At 52.9% G+C, this 18,945-nt stretch overlaps 1 protein-coding gene across 2 annotated transcripts in view; it reads left to right on the forward strand.

Moving 5' to 3' along the window:
* Window positions 1-1,857: 1,857 nt before the first annotated feature.
* The window catches only part of NUP98 (nucleoporin 98 and 96 precursor), a 48,635-nt gene continuing 31,547 nt past the window's right edge, over window positions 1,858-18,945 (forward strand). The window contains exons 1-12 of one of the 2 annotated variants that reach the window (XM_069759582.1): window positions 1,858-1,958; window positions 5,088-5,183; window positions 5,627-5,728; window positions 5,807-5,989; window positions 6,061-6,200; window positions 6,877-6,984; window positions 7,511-7,691; window positions 8,176-8,339; window positions 8,816-8,959; window positions 9,824-9,908; window positions 16,961-17,053; window positions 17,378-17,512. In XM_069759582.1, coding sequence (XP_069615683.1) covers window positions 5,108-5,183; window positions 5,627-5,728; window positions 5,807-5,989; window positions 6,061-6,200; window positions 6,877-6,984; window positions 7,511-7,691; window positions 8,176-8,339; window positions 8,816-8,959; window positions 9,824-9,908; window positions 16,961-17,053; window positions 17,378-17,512 — 1,411 coding nt within the window. In that variant the 5' untranslated portion in view covers window positions 1,858-1,958; window positions 5,088-5,107. Of the gene's footprint in view, window positions 1,959-2,177; window positions 2,211-5,087; window positions 5,184-5,626; window positions 5,729-5,806; window positions 5,990-6,060; window positions 6,201-6,876; window positions 6,985-7,510; window positions 7,692-8,175; window positions 8,340-8,815; window positions 8,960-9,823; window positions 9,909-16,960; window positions 17,054-17,377; window positions 17,513-18,945 lie in introns of those variants that run through there. The other variant, XM_069759583.1, reaches the window with a different exon arrangement.

Raw genomic sequence — 18,945 nt, forward strand, 5'->3', positions numbered from 1 at the left:
TGCAGCGATGTTGATAATTATTGTTCCCGCCTGTGTGGGAGTAGTTATATTGCCCTCGCTGCAGTGTGCCCCATAGCCAGTACATAGCAGGCAGCCTTTCTGGCGACTAATTACCCTAGGTGCAGTACCTAATCTGACCTGAGGGTAAGGGGGCGCCAGAGAGCTGCAAGTTCCAAACGGGAAGTGGCATATAGATAAATCCCCTTCAGAAGGAACCAGGGGCAACAAAACAACCCCGGTTCATGACAAATTGATGTGAGTGGTTGGGACGATAAATATATCCTCCCGGGATCCGTGACATACTGCTGGGATCCGTGATGTAGGGGTGACAGTCACGGTGTGAATCGTGACAATTGGTGGCAAGGCAGTGGGATATCTTAGAGCATTAGTAATCTGGTTTGAGTAATCATTCCTCTCACTAAAAACTTGCAAAGTTCTTGCGAGGACTCTGCGCAAATAAGTTTGGAGAACGAACTCAGTGTTTATTAGTCCTGAGACAATTACGTACTGGTAATTATCCCTTCCCTTTTCTTTGGTTTTCTATCCTATCTTTTATTTGGCAACCATGGTTGTGCTGGGAGAAACCTTTTATGAGCAGCAGACTAGAGACACCTGTATTGCCTTATGCAGGTCACAGCACATGGACTTTGCGGGCAAAAACAAAGCCCAACTGGTCGCAGATCTGGTGCAATGGGAAGCCGCTCTAGACCGCTCTCAGAGCTCAGAGGCCGCAGAAGCCAGCACCAGCGAACATGGTGCTGCAGCAGAGGTCCAACCACTGAATACGGGCCCAACTAGTAACCAGGGGAGCGCAGACCTCCTCCTGCAGCTGGCTCTGCAACAATGCTCCGCGGATGACACAGAGAGACGACTGCAGCTGGTCCTGCAATTCCAAGAGGCTGAGAGAGGCGAGAACATGAACTGGAGATGCTCCGGCAGGGGGGATACATTCTACCTCCTGGAGCCGTGAGCCCAGCAGCGCTCAGATACCGAAGCCCCGGCGCGATCACTTTCCTGTAATGGAGAAGGACGGGGACTTGGACACTTTTCTGCGGGCCTTTGAGAAAGCCTACAGACAGTACCAGCTGCCTACAGATGAATGGGCACGATACCTGACACCAGGGCTGAGAGGCAGAGCTCTGGAGGCGTTTGCTAACCTCCCTCAAGAACAAGATGGAGACTATGATAACCAAGAACCAGCTTACACCTGAGGTTTACCGTAGAAAGTTCCGGAACTTCCAATGTGGCCCACCACACAGAGATTGGGGGCATCAGCTGTCCCTTGCCCATGGCCCGGGTGTATATAGATTGGGATGCCGTGAAGACCAGAAGAGGTCGTCATCGTAAGAAGATAGGAGGCCCCGGACCGCGACACCCATCAGACCCGGACCGCCCCTGGGTGAGTATAATGTAACCTCTTTCTCATCTTTCAGGTTACATCGGGGGCTTCTCTACAGCATTACAGAATGCATTACACAATGCCGGAGATAAGCCCCTGATGGCGGTGGGTTTAGCTCAACTTCGATTTTGGGGGTGACAGGTTCCCTTTAATACAGAAATAAAGAATCCCGGCACCATCCCTTTAAATGGAAATCCTACCTCAAGGGTACGTCAGTTAAAAAGGCGACGGTGACGTCATAAGTCGCCGCCGGACTTCGGCTCTCTCACGTGACCCGCGTTGCTAGGTGACCACTCCCCTGACTGGATGATTGGCAGCTGCTCTGCACAGTCGTTGAACAACTAAGTAGCGGTAACCAATGAGAGACAGCAGGGCAGGTCACGCCCACAGTAAACAGCAGTCTTCGACGCCACGCCCTCCCTCTGAGTGAACCAATCAGGTTCTGATATCCGTTGTGACGCGCGGAGCGTGATGACGTCCCTGTGCTTTCATCAGCGCCATATTGATAGTTGACGCATTTGGCTCTCCCGCCTGCGGACCGCAAGTTCTGAGGGGACCGGTAAGATGTGTGTCGTGGGCGGTGACTGCGGTGTCCGGAGACGGGGCTGTTGTGAGAGGAGGGCGGCGGCGCCCGCGGGGATGTGAGGAGCCGGCGGGTCCGTATCTGCGTGCTGTCCCCTCACAGCCTCCGCAGTGTCACCCGCTGCAGCCAGTCACACTCCAGCTTATCTGTGTGAGGAAGGAGGCGGAATGAACGCTGCTCGCTGATTGGCTGCACCGAGTCCTTGTGTAATGGATGTGACGTCACCAGGTGAGGGGGTTGAGCAGCAGTCACGTGACCATAACTCAACTGCTGCACCACCTCTTCATGTGACGCGTGCCGTCTGGTGGAATAGTCACTGGTCAGTCACACGTGAGGACGTGAGCTCGTTACCGCTGGAGACCCCCTCCATGTGCCACCGCCGGCCGTCCCCCTCCGTGTGCCACCGCCGGCCGTCCCCCTCCGTGTGCCACCGCCGGCCGTCCCCCTCCGTGTGCCACCGCCGGCCGTCCCCCTCCGTGTGCCACCGCCGGCCGTCCCCCTCCGTGTGCCACCGCCGGCCGTCCCCCTCCGTGTGCCACCGCCGGCCGTCCCCCTCCGTGTGCCACCGCCGGCCGTCCCCCTCCGTGTGCCACCGCCGGCCGTCCCCCTCCGTGTGCGATCGCTGCGGTCGGTGATGGCGGCGGTGGGAGCGATCGCTGCGGTCGGTGATGGCGGCGGTGGGAGCGATCGCTGCGGTCGGTCGGGCGGTGGGAGCGATCGCTGCGGTCGGTCGGGCGGTGGGAGCGATCGCTGCGGTCGGTCGGGCGGTGGGAGCGATCGCTGCGGTCGGTCGGGCGGTGGGAGCGATCGCTGCGGTCGGTCGGGCGGTGGGAGCGATCGCTGCGGTCGGTCGGGCGGTGGGAGCGATCGCTGCGGTCGGTCGGTGGGAGCGATCGCTGCGGTCGGTCGGGCGGTGGGAGCGATCGCTGCGGTCGGTCGGGCGGTGTGAGCGATCGCTGCGGTCGGTCGGGCGGTGGGAGCGATCGCTGCGGTCGGTCGGGCGGTGGGAGCGATCGCTGCGGTCGGTCGGGCGGTGGGAGCGATCGCTGCGGTCGGTCGGGCGGTGGGAGCGATCGCTGCGGTCGGTCGGGCGGTGGGAGCGATCGCTGCGGTCGGTCGGGCGGTGGGAGCGATCGCTGCGGTCGGTCGGGCGGTGGGAGCGATCGCTGCGGTCGGTCGGGCGGTGGGAGCGATCGCTGCGGTCGGTCGGGCGGTGGGAGCGATCGCTGCGGTCGGTCGGTGGGAGCGATCGCTGCGGTCGGTCGGGCGGTGTGAGCGATCGCTGCGGTCGGTCGGGCGGTGTGAGCGATCGCTGCGGTCGGTCGGGCGGTGTGAGCGATCGCTGCGGTCGGTCGGGCGGTGTGAGCGATCGCTGCGGTCGGTCGGGCGGTGGGAGCGATCGCTGCGGTCGGTCGGGCGGTGGGAGCGATCGCTGCGGTCGGTCGGGCGGTGGGAGCGATCGCTGCGGTCGGTCGGGCGGTGGGAGCGATCGCTGCGGTCGGTCGGGCGGTGTGAGCGATCGCTGCGGTCGGTCGGGCGGTGGGAGCGATCGCTGCGGTCGGTCGGGCGGTGGGAGCGATCGCTGCGGTCGGTCGGGCGGTGGGAGCGATCGCTGCGGTCGGTCGGGCGGTGGGAGCGATCGCTGCGGTCGGTCGGGCGGTGGGAGCGATCGCTGCGGTCGGTCGGGCGGTGGGAGCGATCGCTGCGGTCGGTCGGGCGGTGGGAGCGATCGCTGCGGTCGGTCGGGCGGTGGGAGCGATCGCTGCGGTCGGTCGGTGGGAGCGATCGCTGCGGTCGGTCGGTGGGAGCGATCGCTGCGGTCGGTCGGGCGGTGGGAGCGATCGCTGCGGTCGGTCGGGCGGTGTGAGCGATCGCTGCGGTCGGTCGGGCGGTGGGAGCGATCGCTGCGGTCGGTCGGGCGGTGTGAGCGATCGCTGCGGTCGGTCGGGCGGTGTGAGCGATCGCTGCGGTCGGTCGGGCGGTGGGAGCGATCGCTGCGGTCGGTCGGGCGGTGGGAGCGATCGCTGCGGTCGGTCGGGCGGTGGGAGCGATCGCTGCGGTCGGTCGGTGGGAGCGATCGCTGCGGTCGGTCGGGCGGTGGGAGCGATCGCTGCGGTCGGTCGGGCGGTGGGAGCGATCGCTGCGGTCGGTCGGGCGGTGGGAGCGATCGCTGCGGTCGGTCGGGCGGTGGGAGCGATCGCTGCGGTCGGGCGGTGGGAGCGATCGCTGCGGTCGGTCGGTGATGGCGACCTTTGCTGTGTGCTCGTGCCTCTCAGTGACGTCCTTTAGGGAAGTATATAGAATAGTTTGTTGTGCGGCCGCTGTCCGAGCTTCCTCCTCATACATTCTCCTCCCCGCTGTGTGGATGTCGGCACAGAGCAGAGACTGGATGGAATCACTGACAAGTGTCTCCTCCCTGGTCAGGTCAGTGTTTGTCATTCTAGTAAATCGGATCCTGAACCCCAAGGACATCATTGATTTTTTTTTTTTGGTGATGGACCAGAACAGCATGTTACAGACTGCCGTCACCAGGGATGCGCTTTGTAGGGAGGGATCTGACCGCCTGCCAGCACCACAGGCATCCTTATGGGAACCTCACAACCCGCCCGTGCTGGGGAGGGGCCCGCCGTGGCCGCCCGTGCTGGGGAGGGGCCCGCCGTGGCCGCCCGTGCTGGGGAGGGGCCCGCCGTCTCTGCAGAAAGCACTTTCTCCCTGGAAGATTTTGCTGTAACGCACATGATCTGTCGGCTGTGGCCGCTGACTCCCACTTTACTACAGTGTCTGTTGGAGTCTGGGGTGATCCTAAATCTTCCTCGGCTCGTTAGATGGCTCCTGCTGTACCTCCCTCCTCTGATACTTTACACTGCAGCGCTGCTTGTTCATGTTGTCTTGTGTGCATGAACGCTGAGTAATCTGCACACAGATGGCAGCGAGCCCATGCTGGCGGGGATGTCCGCAGGTCCTGGTGCTTCCTGCCATATGGGGGTTATGGGTGATCTCCATGATGGGGGGGATTTGGCCGCTCCCGTCCTCCTCAGTGTGTGTCTCCCTGCACGGTCCAGCGTCCTCACAAGAACTAATGGCTCCTTGTTTCCTTTTTTCTAGGTCTATGAAGCTTTAGAGACATGTTTAATAAATCTTTCGGCACTCCTTTCGGAGGAGGCACCGGAGCTTTCGGAGCAACGTCAACGTTTGGGCAAAGTATGTATTGTGGGGACCAGTCCTGTTACCTCGGTGGAGGGGTCTGTCCGCAGTTTATTCCCCTCCACATGTCTTGTAGATTACTTTGCCTCTTGCCGGCCCATGTACTGGGTGTATCTGATGCCCCTGTTGGGTTTTGGGCATCCTGTTGCCCTCCGAGGTGCAGGGCCTGTATCACGGACGATGATCATGTTCTCGGACTGGCCGGCAGCTCTCCTAATCCGAGTGAGACTGCTGCATAGAGGTACATGGACAGCTGCCGGCCAGTCCGAGCATCGCAGTGTGCTCGTCGTCCGTGTTGTCACCTGTCTGCGCCCTCACACATGGTCTCCTTCATGGGTTGTGGTCGGACACTGGTGTCCTGGCGCTGCTTGGATCGTGTTTGGACAGGAGATGGTGGGAGTTAAGCTTTTGGTGACCGTTAATATTTCTTGGGTTTTCAGCTCCTGGTTTTGGAACGTCGGCTGCTACCGGTTTTGGAAGTTCAACCTTCGGCACCAACACAAACAGTGGCGGCTTGTTTGGAAACACACAGAGTAAACCAGGTACTGTCACCGGGCTGAGGCCACGGGACCTTGTGGTGGAGCTCCATGATGCTATTGTGCTTTCTTACCCTCTCTCAGGCGGACTCTTTGGCACAGGAACCTTCAACCAGACAGCAACCTCCTCTACAAGCACAGGTTTTGGCTTCGGGACATCCACCGGTACCACAAACTCTTTATTCGGGGCCACAAACACAGGAGGCGGCCTCTTCTCGTCTCAGAACAATGCCTTCGGCCAGACGAAGCCTTCCACCTTCAGCAGCAGTAAGTGCCCCCGGTCTGAGCGGTTTTCGGGGTCTCCAGGTTTCCTCATCTGTCTCCTCTCTCACTTGTAGGTTTTGGGACAGGTACAAACAGCACCAGCCTCTTCGGCAACACAAACACCACTGCGAATCCATTTGGGGGAACATCCAGCACCCTGTTTGGGGCCTCGACCTTCTCTGCAGCTCCCAGTGGGACCACCATCAAGTTCAATGTGAGTACAGGGCTCAAAATGTGTCGGCTTATTTCTGAGAGGCGCTCGCTGGGGCAAGTCTTGTAGTCGCTGACTAACGTGGCTTACATGGCCGTGATGGTAGTTGTGCACAAAATGGCTTCACCTTTCCAAGCCGGGCAGTGACTCTTGGGTAATCGGCTGATCACGCCCGACGCCGTGGTATCGGCAGCTTTGTCATTTGAGCAGAATGCTAACTACTTAACCCCTTAATGACCTATGGTCGCTAATGGCTGTATGAATCCAGCTCTGGAGAGGAGCCCGCATCGTGCGCGGCAGGTGCCGGCTGTGTTACAGCTGCGCTCACTGCTGTTAACCGTTTAGTTGCTCTCAGTAATGGACATTGGCATTTCAATGGTGCGGCTGCCAAGGTGCATGGCAATCAGAGGCAATGAGTTATGGCGTCGTGTGCTGCTGAGGGTCCGTCCCCGGGGCCTGCCAGCTTGGTCCTCCTGGGAACCTGCTAGGACTTATTTTGGGGTAATATTTTGTGTGAGCAGCACTGAGGGCTCCGCGTCTTACCTGCCCATCGTTCAGGCTTTCTGGCGCCGGAGAATGCTTTTGAATACAAGAGCTTTGCTTTGTCGCAGGTCACCAGCCTTTGCGACCTTTCCACTGTAGAGCAGGAATCCTCTGCTACATGTCTTTTAATTTTCAGGCCCCTTCTGGAACAGACACCATGGCCAAGGGCGGGGTGACCACAAACATCAGTACAAAGCACCAGTGCATTACAGCCATGAAGGAGTATGAGAGCAAGTCTCTAGAGGTGAGTGCCGGGCTGCGGCTGTTACGTGTTACGGAACCACTCAGCACCCAGAATATGTTCCATGTGAGATGCATGTCCCTAATGCATCAGCCCACAGGATGCGCCCTGGGCAGAGGGGACACGATATTCCCCTTCTGTCCTCCCCCCCCCCCCCCCCCCCACCTTTGTAATTCCCACAGTAAATATCGTCAGGCTCTGGCCCCCTGCGTCTATTGTAATGTATGTCTGGCCTGCCACTTTTCTGTTGGCCTGCCCTCTGTATCTGTGTGATATATTCTGTGTCCTGTGAGTAAAGTGTTGTCAGACTGGAAATACGTGGAGAAGCAGTGATCTTTTATATGCGCCCATGTAACCAAGCGATTCCAGCCAGCGTCCTTCATTCAGACTCCAGCCAAAGCAGAGTGGACCTCCGAAAACACGGGGTGGTACTGAAAGAGGTACCCCCGCTTGGTAGACCCCATTACAGTGGCCACCTGTCCTGTCTCCTATCTGCATGCTGGTCACTGCCGGCCTTGTCTTCCTATAGGAGCTGCGTCTGGAGGATTATCAGGCCAACAGGAAGGGGCCGCAGAATCCAGTGGGGGCAGCCACGGGTACCAGCCTATTTGGGGCATCCACAGCCACTTCCAGTGCCTCCACGGGTCTCTTCGGGGCGACGCCATCCAGCAGCAGCTTTTCGTTTGGCAATAAAAATGCATTTGGGCAAGGTAAGTGATGGGTCCTATACAGATCTGTAGAATTAGAAAAGGACCAGCACATCCAAGCTAGTGTGAATAGGTGCCAGCCAAAAAGTCATACAAGTGAAAAAACAGTAAGGTTGCACTATAATGTACCAAGAAGGATTGTTCTAGAACATTAAAACTGCATTGCTGCCATAGAAAATAGGGAAAAATTGAAAAATCACTATATAAAAGATATGAAGCAACAAAGTTTCAGTGTGTTACAGAGCGGCAGCTTCACATCGGGGTTTAGTGGAGTTCTAGAGGGCGGCGTGTCCGTGCGATATAAAGCGATTACCAAGATGTAAGGCCGTCGGTTCAGCACGCAAAAGGGTCCATGGTGAAAGGTGCTGTACCTCAAAGATGACGACTGGGGGCCCACCACACCCGCGATCTTAGTGCTGGACGGGGGGGGCGGTGGGAATGGTATGGGGGGGCTGGTCAGTTGGTCTCATTGTGACTGTATTTGCAGGAACCAACACGTTTGGAGCAAACACCGGCAGTCTATTCGGCCAGGCCTCTGCCCAGCCAGCGACGAGCTTGTTTAATAAGCCCTTCCCAGCCACGACCACACAGAATGCTGGCTTTTCATTTGGGAACACCAACACACTGGGGCAGCCGCAGGCCAGCACAATGGTGAGTCCGCCGCAGATTGGCACAGTGGTGAGTCCGCTGCAGGTTGGCACAGTGGTGAGTCCGCCGCAGATTGGCACAGTGGTGAGTCCGCTGCAGGTTGGCACAGTGGTGAGTCCGCCGCAGATTGGCACAGTGGTGAGTCCGCTGCAGATTGGCACAGTGGTGAGTCCGCCGCAGATTGGCACAGTGGTGAGTCCGCCGCAGATTGGCACAGTGGTGAGTCCGCCGCAGATTGGCACAGTGGTGAGTCCGCCGCAGATTGGCACAGTGGTGAGTCCGCCGCAGATTGGCACAGTGGTGAGTCCGCCGCAGATTGGCACAGTGGTGAGTCCGCTGCAGATTGGCACAATGGCGAGTCTGCCACAGTGGTGAGTCTGCTGCAGGCCGGCACATTGGCGCGTCTATGGCCGCCGCTTCCCACGGGGCGGTGTGCGCCTACTACTGTGTCTGCATTTCATGTGATCTGTATTCTACAGGGGCTTTTTGGAAGCACTCAAGCCACGCAGTCCACCGGCCTCTTTGGCACCGCAACCAACACAAATGCCGGCTCGGCCTTTGGGACGGGGACCAGTTTGTTTGGACAGACCAGCAATACGCCTTTCGGAGGAGTTGGAAATTCGGTATGTCACCCCGGGAACCAGTGCACAGAATGGACTTGCCATAATCTGTGGCTGCACTTGGGCTTTGCATCTTTATTTTCCTTATTTTACTCCTACACAATAAAATCTATATATAAACAATGAGCAATAATCGGTATTAGTGCTACAAATAATGTAAGAAGTCTGAACGTCCGGTGCAATAGCCGACTCCTGATCACTTATGTATAGAAATAGTGAGGGGCTTGGGTAAATCCGAGAGCCCCTCCAATGGTGAGAGGAATGTGGTACATGGCCAGCCTGTGCCCGCGCCACAAGGTGCGTAGTGTGTATAGGAGCGTAGCGCCATCGGAACCCCCACTGGGAAGCCCTCCATCTGAGGACACGTACTCGCCAGAGGAGACGGTGAGGAGGAAACCAGAGCGGCCCCCGGGGCCACAGGAGTGGCAGGTCCAAGCCCCTCCGCACTCTCTGGCTGCAGCTTTGGGAGGGATTGGAGGTGGGGTAGGGGGCCACATCATATCTGTAGAGCAGGTTATTAACCCTTCATAGGACCCCACTAATGCCTCCGCTGATGCACTATCTGCTCACCTCAATAGCTCTCCACCAATGGAGGAAGTACCGGTCAGTTAGGAGCCTCCATGATGTTGGCGCGTGTGCACTAAATCTGGTTCTAGGGGTCTCCCCCTGTGAGTAGGAGGTCCGCCCGCATCAATCTGTCCAAAAGGAGAAATATTCCTGTAGTAATCAGATCTGGGGAGGAGTGAGATCCATAGCGGAGTCCGGGCAGAGATCTCATTTTACAGAGATTTCTATCACCTGTCTGTGATATTGGGGGGGGGGGTTAGGTTGTATATTTTTAACCCCCTGCATTGTTTTCTGTCACAGACCCTGTTTAATAACAAACCGGCTGCATTCGGGACGACCACGACGAGCGCCCCTGCGTTCGGCACCGGCTCCGGGACTCTGTTCGGTGAGAGAACTTTACTATTGTGATTGGTCGTCGCCTTAATTGGCGGAAAGTCAGAAGCTCTTAATGACAAAGTTAGGATGTTTAACCCTTTCACGACACATGATGCTTGTGGAGCGGAGCTCTGTCTGCGGCTGTTGCATCCTGCCTTCACTCTCTGACAGCGGGATTTAAACCGTGCCTTGTTTCCATCGGCGCACCCATGGTGTAACTGCAGGGCGTCTGCTGAAGACCCCTCGTACCTGTCACTCCGACACACCTGTGAACATCGGCACGTGGCGTTCATAGAAGACACAGCGGGGCTGGTACAATGCCATGTATAGCACAGGTGATGAGACCCATCGCAGCTTCAAGTCCCCTAAGGGGCTAGATAAAAAAAAAAAAAATTCAAATCCCCCCTTACGCCCCATTTAAAAATAAAACAATAAAAAAAAGTACACATTAGGTATCGCTGCCTTCAGAAATGTCCGATCTGTCAAAATGTGAAGTGACTTAATCTGATCAGTAAAAGGCAAATAAGAAAAGGAATCGAAACCCTACAATTAGGCTTTGTTTTTTGTTGTTTTTTTTTTGCTCGCTGCAACATGGCAATAAAATGTAATAAAAGATCAAAACATCGCATCTACCCCAAAATGGTATCACTGAAAACGTCAGCCGAAGGCCCAAAACATAATCCCTCACCTGCCCCAGATCCCAAAAAATAAAGTCACAGGTCTCTGAAAATTGTAACAAAAGCTACAAATATTTTTCATACAAATTGTTTATTTTTTTTTTCTCCACTTCAGTAAGAAATCTATATAAAATAAAATAAAAATGTATACACATTTGCTATCTGCACACTCATACTGACCTGGGGAATCCTAGTGGTCAGTAATCCCTTACAGTGTACACTATATAAAAGCCCAAAAACTATTCTACAATTAGTTTTATTTTTTTTAATTTAGAATGAATGGTGTCATTCAAAAATACAAATCGTCTTTCAGAAACGAAACCTCATAAGTCTTGTCATGTACCCGCTCTCAGCACATGACTTAGATTAACCCTTGCAGGTATAACCCATCTCCCCTCTCGGTCCAGCATTCAACCTCTGTCCTATGCTGTAATGGGAGCATAAATCACACACCGACCCAGGCCACACACCCGCTCATACACGCTGCCACCACTCACCGAATACACGAGTGATGAGTGCCGGAATTATTACTACTACTGTCCGCCAATCGGCAGGATCACACACCCTAAGGCTATGGATTCTTTAGAGCATACAAGGTTCAAACTTATTAAAGTTTTAAGCTTTAATAGAAAAGGTACAGTGCTTACAATAAAAGTAAAAATATGGGAATAAAAAGTGACATACAAATATGCAAAAACAGTGATAAAAAGGAGAAAACTTACAGACTTATCAAATATTCTGCCCCTGAGGGAGGGGGGAGAAATATGGAATGGATCACATCAGCTTGGCTGCCCCCACTGTGAGCATCTTTCTATGTGTACAGGCCTAATGTAGAGTCCAGACCAACCTCTCGGGTTAATACTCCAATCCTTGGTTTGTGACTGGATCCCGGCTATTTTACCAATGAATACATTATTTGTGTGACCTTCCCAAAAATAAAAAGTTATGGCTCTTGGAAGAAGGGAGAGTAAAAAATAAATACTGCTGGGGGTGAAGGGGTTAAGCCCAGGCCACATCATACACCATTACACACGCTACTGTAGAAGAAAAAGCAAAATCAGGCAGAGATGCTTACCTGTGTAACTGGGCCTCAATACAAATACCCTGTCAAGTAAAATGGCGACTGCACGGGTGCAATAATACCAATGAGACAGCCGGCCTACGATCAGGGACGGCCACATACACAGGATATAGAAGAACCAAAAAGCAAAACTACACACACAGCGCAGATACCACAGGTACAAGAAGCAACGGTGGGATACCTACCATTCTGCTGGTGCAGTCACTGTGTACATACATTACATTACTGATCCTGAGTTACATCCTGTATTATACCCCAGAGCTGCACTCACTATTCTGCTGGTGCAGTCACTGTGTAGATACATTACATTACTGATCCTGAGTTACATCCTGTATTATATCCCAGAGCTGCACTCACTATTCTGCTGGTGGAGTCACTGTGTGCATACATTACATTACTGATCCTGAGTTACCTCCTGTATTATACCCCAGAGCTGCTCTCACTATTCTGCTGGTGCAGTCACTGTGTAGATACATTACATTACTGATCCTGAGTTACATCCTGTATTATACTCCAGAGCTGCACTCACTATTCTGCTGGTGCAGTCACTGTGTACATACATTACTGATCCTGAGTTACATCCTGTATTATACCCCAGAGCTGCACTCACTATTCTGCTGGTGCAGTCACTGTGTACATACATTACATTACTGATCCTGAGTTACATCCTGTATTATACTCCAGAGCTGCACTCACTATTCTGCTGGTGCAGTCACTGTGTACATACATTACTGATCCTGAGTTACATCCTGTATTATACCCCAGAGCTGCACTCACTATTCTGCTGGTGCAGTCACTGTGTACATACATTACATTACTGATCCTGAGTTACCTCCTGTATTATACTCCAGAGCTGCACTCACCATTCTGCTGGTGCAGTCACTGTGTACATACATTACATTACTGATCCTGAGTTACATCTTGTATTATACCCCAGAGCTGCACTCACTATTCTGCTGGTGCAGTCACTGTGTAGATACATTACATTACTGATCCTGAGATACATCCTGTATTATACCCCAGAGCTGCACTCACTATTCTGCTGGTGCAGTCACTGTGTAGATACATTACATTACTGATCCTGAGTTACATCCTGTATTATACTCCAGAGCTGCACTCACTATTCTGCTGGTGCAGTCACTGTGTACATACATTACATTACTGATCCTGAGTTACATCCTGTATTATACTCCAGAGCTGCACTCACTATTCTGCTGGAGCAGTCACTGTGTACATACATTACTGATCCTGAGTTACATCCTGTATTATACCCCAGAGCTGCACTCACTATTCTGCTGGTGCAGTCACTGTGTACATACATTACTGATCCTAAGTTACATCCTGTATTATACCCCAGAGCTGCACTCACTATTCTGCTGGTGCAGTCAGTGTGTACATACATTACATTACTGATCCTGAGTTACATCCTGTATTATACCCCAGAGCTGCACTCACTATTCTGCTGGAGCAGTCAGTGTACATACAGGATGTAACTCAGGATCAGTAATGTATGTACACAGTGACTGCTCCAGCAGAATAGTGAGTGCAGCTCTGGGGTATAATACAGGATGTAACTCAGGATCAGTAATGTATGTACACAGTGACTGCTCCAGCAGAATAGTGAGTGCAGCTCTGGGGTATAATACAGGATGTAACTCAGGATCAGTAATGTAATGTATGTACACAGTGACTGCACCAGCAGAATAGTGAGTGCAGCTCTGGAGTATAATACAGGATGTAACTCAGGATCAGTAATGTATGTACACAGTGACTGCACCAGCAGAATAGTGAGTGCAGCTCTGGAGTATAATACAGGGTGTAACTCAGGATCAGTAATGTATGTACACACTGACTGCACCAGCAGAATAGTGAGTGCAGCTCTGGGGTATAATACAGGATGTAACTCAGGACCAGTAATGTATGTACACGTGACTGCACCAGCAGAATAGTGAGTGCAGCTCTGGGGTATAATACAGGATGTAACTCAGGATCAGTAATGTATGTACACAGTGACTGCTCCAGCAGAATAGTGAGTGCAGCTCTGGGGTATAATACAGGATGTAACTCAGGATCAGTAATGTAATGTATGTACACAGTGACTGCACCAGCAGAATAGTGAGTGCAGCTCTGGGGTATAATACAGGATGTAACTCAGGATCAGTAATGTAATGTATGTACACAGTGACTGCACCAGCAGAATAGTGAGTGCAGCTCTGGGGTATAATACAGGATGTAACTCAGGATCAGTAATGTAATGTATGTACACCGTGACTGCACCAGCAGAATAGTGAGTGCAGCTCTGGGGTATAATACAGGATGTAACTCAGGATCAGTAATGTATGTACACAGTGAGTGCAGCTCTGGAGTATAATACAGGATGTAACTCAGGATCAGTAATGTAATGTATCTACACAGTGACTGCACCAGCAGAATAGTGAGTGCAGCTCTGGGGTATAATACAGGATGTAACTCAGGATCAGTAATGTATTATACCCCAGAGCTGCACTCACTATTCTGCTGGTGGAGTCACTGTGTGCATACATTACATTACTGATCCTGAGTTACCTCCTGTATTATACCCCAGAGCTGCTCTCACTATTCTGCTGGTGCAGTCACTGTGTAGATACATTACATTACTGATCCTGAGTTACATCCTGTATTATACTCCAGAGCTGCACTCACTATTCTGCTGGTGCAGTCACTGTGTACATACATTACTGATCCTGAGTTACATCCTGTATTATACCCCAGAGCTGCACTCACTATTCTGCTGGAGCAGTCACTGTGTACATACATTACTGATCCTGAGTTACATCCTGTATTATACCCCAGAGCTGCACTCACTATTCTGCTGGTGCAGTCACTGTGTACATACATTACATTACTGATCCTGAGTTACATCCTGTATTATACCCCAGAGCTGCACTCACTATTCTGCTGGAGCAGTCACTGTGTACATACATTACTGATCCTGAGTTACATCCTGTATTATACCCCAGAGCTGCACTCACTATTCTGCTGGTGCAGTCACTGTGTAGATACATTACATTACTGATCCTGAGTTACATCCTGTATTATACCCCAGAGCTGCACTCACTATTCTGCTGGAGCAGTCACTGTGTACATACATTACTGATCCTGAGTTACATCCTGTATTATACCCCAGAGCTGCACTCACTATTCTGCTGGTGCAGTCAGTGTGTACATACATTACATTACTGATCCTGAGTTACATCCTGTATTATACCCCAGAGCTGCACTCACTATTCTGCTGGAGCAGTCACTGTGTACATACAGGATGTAACTCAGGATCAGTAATGTATGTACACAGTGACTGCTCCAGCAGAATAGTGAGTGCAGCTCTGGGGTATAATACAGGATGTAACTCAGGATCAGTAATGTAATGTATGTACACAGTGACTGCACCAGCAGAATAGTGAGTGCAGCTCTGGGGTATAATACAGGATGTAACTCAGGACCAGTAATGTATGTACACAGTGACTGCACCAGCAGAATAGTGAGTGCAGCTCTGGGGTATAATACAGGAGGTAACTCAGGATCAGTAATGTAATGTATGTACACCGTGACTGCACCAGCAGAATAGTGAGTGCAGCTCTGGGGTATAATACAGGATGTAACTCAGGATCAGTAATGTAATGTATGTACACAGTGACTGCACCAGCAGAATAGTGAGTGCAGCTCTGGGGTATAATACAGGATGTAACTCAGGACCAGTAATGTATGTACACAGTGACTGCACCAGCAGAATAGTGAGTGCAGCTCTGGGGTATAATACAGGAGGTAACTCAGGATCAGTAATGTAATGTATGTACACCGTGACTGCACCAGCAGAATAGTGAGTGCAGCTCTGGGGTATAATACAGGATGTAACTCAGGATCAGTAATGTAATGTATGTACACAGTGACTGCACCAGCAGAATAGTGAGTGCAGCTCTGGGGTATAATACAGGATGTAACTCAGGATCAGTAATGTAATGTATGTACACAGTGACTGCACCAGCAGAATAGTGAGTGCAGCTCTGGGGTATAATACAGGCTGTAACTCAGGATCAGTAATGTAATGTATATACACCGTGACTGCACCAGCAGAATAGTGAGTGCAGCTCTGGGGTATAATACAGGATGTAACTCAGGATCAGTAATGTATGTACACAGTGACTGCTCCAGCAGAATAGTGAGTGCAGCTCTGGGGTATAATACAGGATGTAACTCAGGATCAGTAATGTAATGTATCTACACAGTGACTGCACCAGCAGAATAGTGAGTGCAGCTCTGGGGTATAATACAGGATGTAACTCAGGATCAGTAATGTATTATACCCCAGAGCTGCACTCACTATTCTGCTGGTGGAGTCACTGTGTGCATACATTACATTACTGATCCTGAGTTACCTCCTGTATTATACCCCAGAGCTGCTCTCACTATTCTGCTGGTGCAGTCACTGTGTAGATACATTACTGATCCTGAGTTACATCCTGTATTATACCCCAGAGCTGCACTCACTATTCTGCTGGTGCAGTCACTGTGTACATACATTACATTACTGATTCTGAGTTACATCCTGTATTATACCCCAGAGCTGCACTCACTATTCTGCTGGAGCAGTCACTGTGTACATACATTACTGATCCTGAGTTACATCCTGTATTATACCCCAGAGCTTCACTCACTATTCTGCTGGTGCAGTCACTGTGTACATACATTACATTACTGATCCTGAGTTACATCCTGTATTATACCCCAGAGCTGCACTCACTATTCTGCTGGTGCAGTCACGGTGTACATACATTACATTACTGATCCTGAGTTACATCCTGTATTATACCCCAGAGCTGCACTCACTATTCTGCTGGTGCAGTCACTGTGTACATACATTACATTACTGATCCTGAGTTACATCCTGTATTATACCCCAGAGCTGCACTCACTATTCTGCTGGTGCAGTCACTGTGTACATACATTACATTACTGATCCTGAGTTACATCCTGTATTATACCCCAGAGCTGCACTCACTATTCTGCTGGTGCAGTCACTGTGTACATACATTACATTACTGATCCTGAGTTACACCCTGTATTATACCCCAGAGCTGCACTCACTATTCTGCTGGTGCAGTCACTGTGTACATACATCACATTACTGATCCTAAGTTACCTCCTGTATTATACTCCAGAGCTGCGCTCGTTGTTCTGCAGGATTAGTTGATGGTCTTGTACCCTGGTGAGGTCTCTGCTGCACATGTTTCTTCCTGTCTTATGTTCCTTCGTTCTCCTGATCTGCAGGGTTTGGGGCCAGTAACGCGGGCAGCAGTCTCTTCGGTAACAAGACTGCCCCGGGGACGCTGGGTCCCGGCCTCGGCACCGGCTTTGGACAAGGTAGGACTATTTTCCTTGTGCTGATTTCAGTGGGAGACGATCGGTCCTTCACGCCTCCATCATTCCTCTGGGAGGTCGGGGGCTGCCGGAGAGGACAGCGGGGATGTCACCATTACGTAGAATGTACACAAATCATGATGAGTCCTGATTGTATGATGTCTTCGGGTGACACCACAGTACACGAGCGCAGGTTCTGCACGTGCTCAACGTGGGCTTTGTGGCTGCTCTGCTGCACGATGGCAGTGCACATGTCCCCTATGTCTTGTGTTGGGCACTCGGAGCGATGCGCATTCTGACCACTTGTTCCCTTTTTCTGCGTCGCAGGTCTGAATCCTGGCCAGACTTCACTGTTCGGAAATCAGCCAAAACTCGGCGCCCTCGGGACAGGCACTTTTGGTACCACTGGGTTTAATGCAGCCAACACCGGCCTGGGATTCTCTGGTGCTCAGGCTCCTGTCGGTGAGTTTCTGTTGCTTTTACTATTGCTGAGGAGACTGGTACAGCACTGCCATAAATGTGCTGGGCCGGTGTCTGCTGTACTCTGGGCTGTATGTGCTGGGCCGGTGTCTGCTGTACTCTGGGCTGTATGTGCTGGGCCGGTGTCTGCTGTACTCTGGGCTGTGTGTGTGGGGCCGGTGTCTGCTGTACTCTGGGCTGTGTGTGTGGGGCCAGTGCCTGCTGTACTCTGGGCTGTATGTGTGGGGCTGGTGCCTGCTGTACTCTGGGCTGTATGTGTGGGGCTGGTGCCTGCTGTACTCTGGGCTGTGTGTGTGGGGCCGGTGCCTGCTGTACTCTGGGCTGTATGTGCTGGGCCGGTGTCTGCTGTACTCTGGGCTGTATGGACTGGTGCCTGCTGTACTCTGGGCTGTGTGTGCGGGGCCGGTGCCTGCTGTACTCTGGGCTGTATGTGCTGGGCCGGTGCCTGCTGTACTCTGGGCTGTATGTGCTGGGCCGGTGTCTGCTGTACTCTGGGCTGTATGTGCTGGGCCGGTGTCTGCTGTACTCTGGGCTGTATGGGCTGGTGCCTGCTGTACTCTGGGCTGTATGTGCGGGGCCGGTGTCTGCTGTACTCTGGGCTGTATGTGCGGGGCCGGTGCCTGCTGTACTCTGGGGTGTATGTGCTGGGCAGGTGCCTGCTGTACTCTGGGCTGTATGTGCTGGGCCGGTGTCTGCTGTACTCTGGGCTGTATGGACTGGTGCCTGCTGTACTCTGGGCTGTATGTGCGGGGCCGGTGCCTGCTGTACTCTGGGGTGTATGTGCTGGGCCGGTGCCTGCTGTACTCTGGGCTGTATGTGCTGGGCCGGTGTCTGCTGTACTCTGGGCTGTATGTGCGGGGCCGGTGTCTGCTGTACTCTGGGCTGTATGTGCTGGGCCGGTGCCTGCTGTACTCTGGGCTGTATGTGCTGGGCCGGTGCCTGCTGTACTCTGGGGTGTATGTGCTGGTGCCTGCTGTACTCTGGGCTGTATGTGCTGGGCCGGTGCCTGCTGTACTCTGGGCTGTATGTGCGGGGCCGGTGTCTGCTGTACTCTGGGCTGTATGTGCGGGGCCGGTGCCTGCTGTACTCTGGGGTGTATGTGCTGGGCCGGTGCCTGCTGTACTCTGGGCTGTATGTGCTGGGCCGGTGTCTGCTGTACTCTGGGCTGTATGTGTGGGGCCGGTGCCTGCTGTACTCTGGGCTGTATGTGCTGGGCCGGTGCCTGCTGTACTCTGGGCTGTATGTGCTGGGCCGGTGTCTGCTGTACTCTGGGCTGTATGTGCTGGGCCGGTGCCTGCTGTACTCTGGGCTGTATGTGCTGGGTCGGTGCCTGCTGTACTCTGGGCTGTATGTGCTGGGCCGTTGTCTGCTGTACTCTGGGCTGTATGGACTGGTGCCTGCTGTACTCTGGGCTG

The sequence above is a fragment of the Ranitomeya imitator genome, chromosome 3 (assembly GCF_032444005.1).
Source record: "Ranitomeya imitator isolate aRanImi1 chromosome 3, aRanImi1.pri, whole genome shotgun sequence".
In the NCBI taxonomy this organism is placed as follows: Eukaryota; Metazoa; Chordata; class Amphibia; order Anura; family Dendrobatidae; genus Ranitomeya; species Ranitomeya imitator.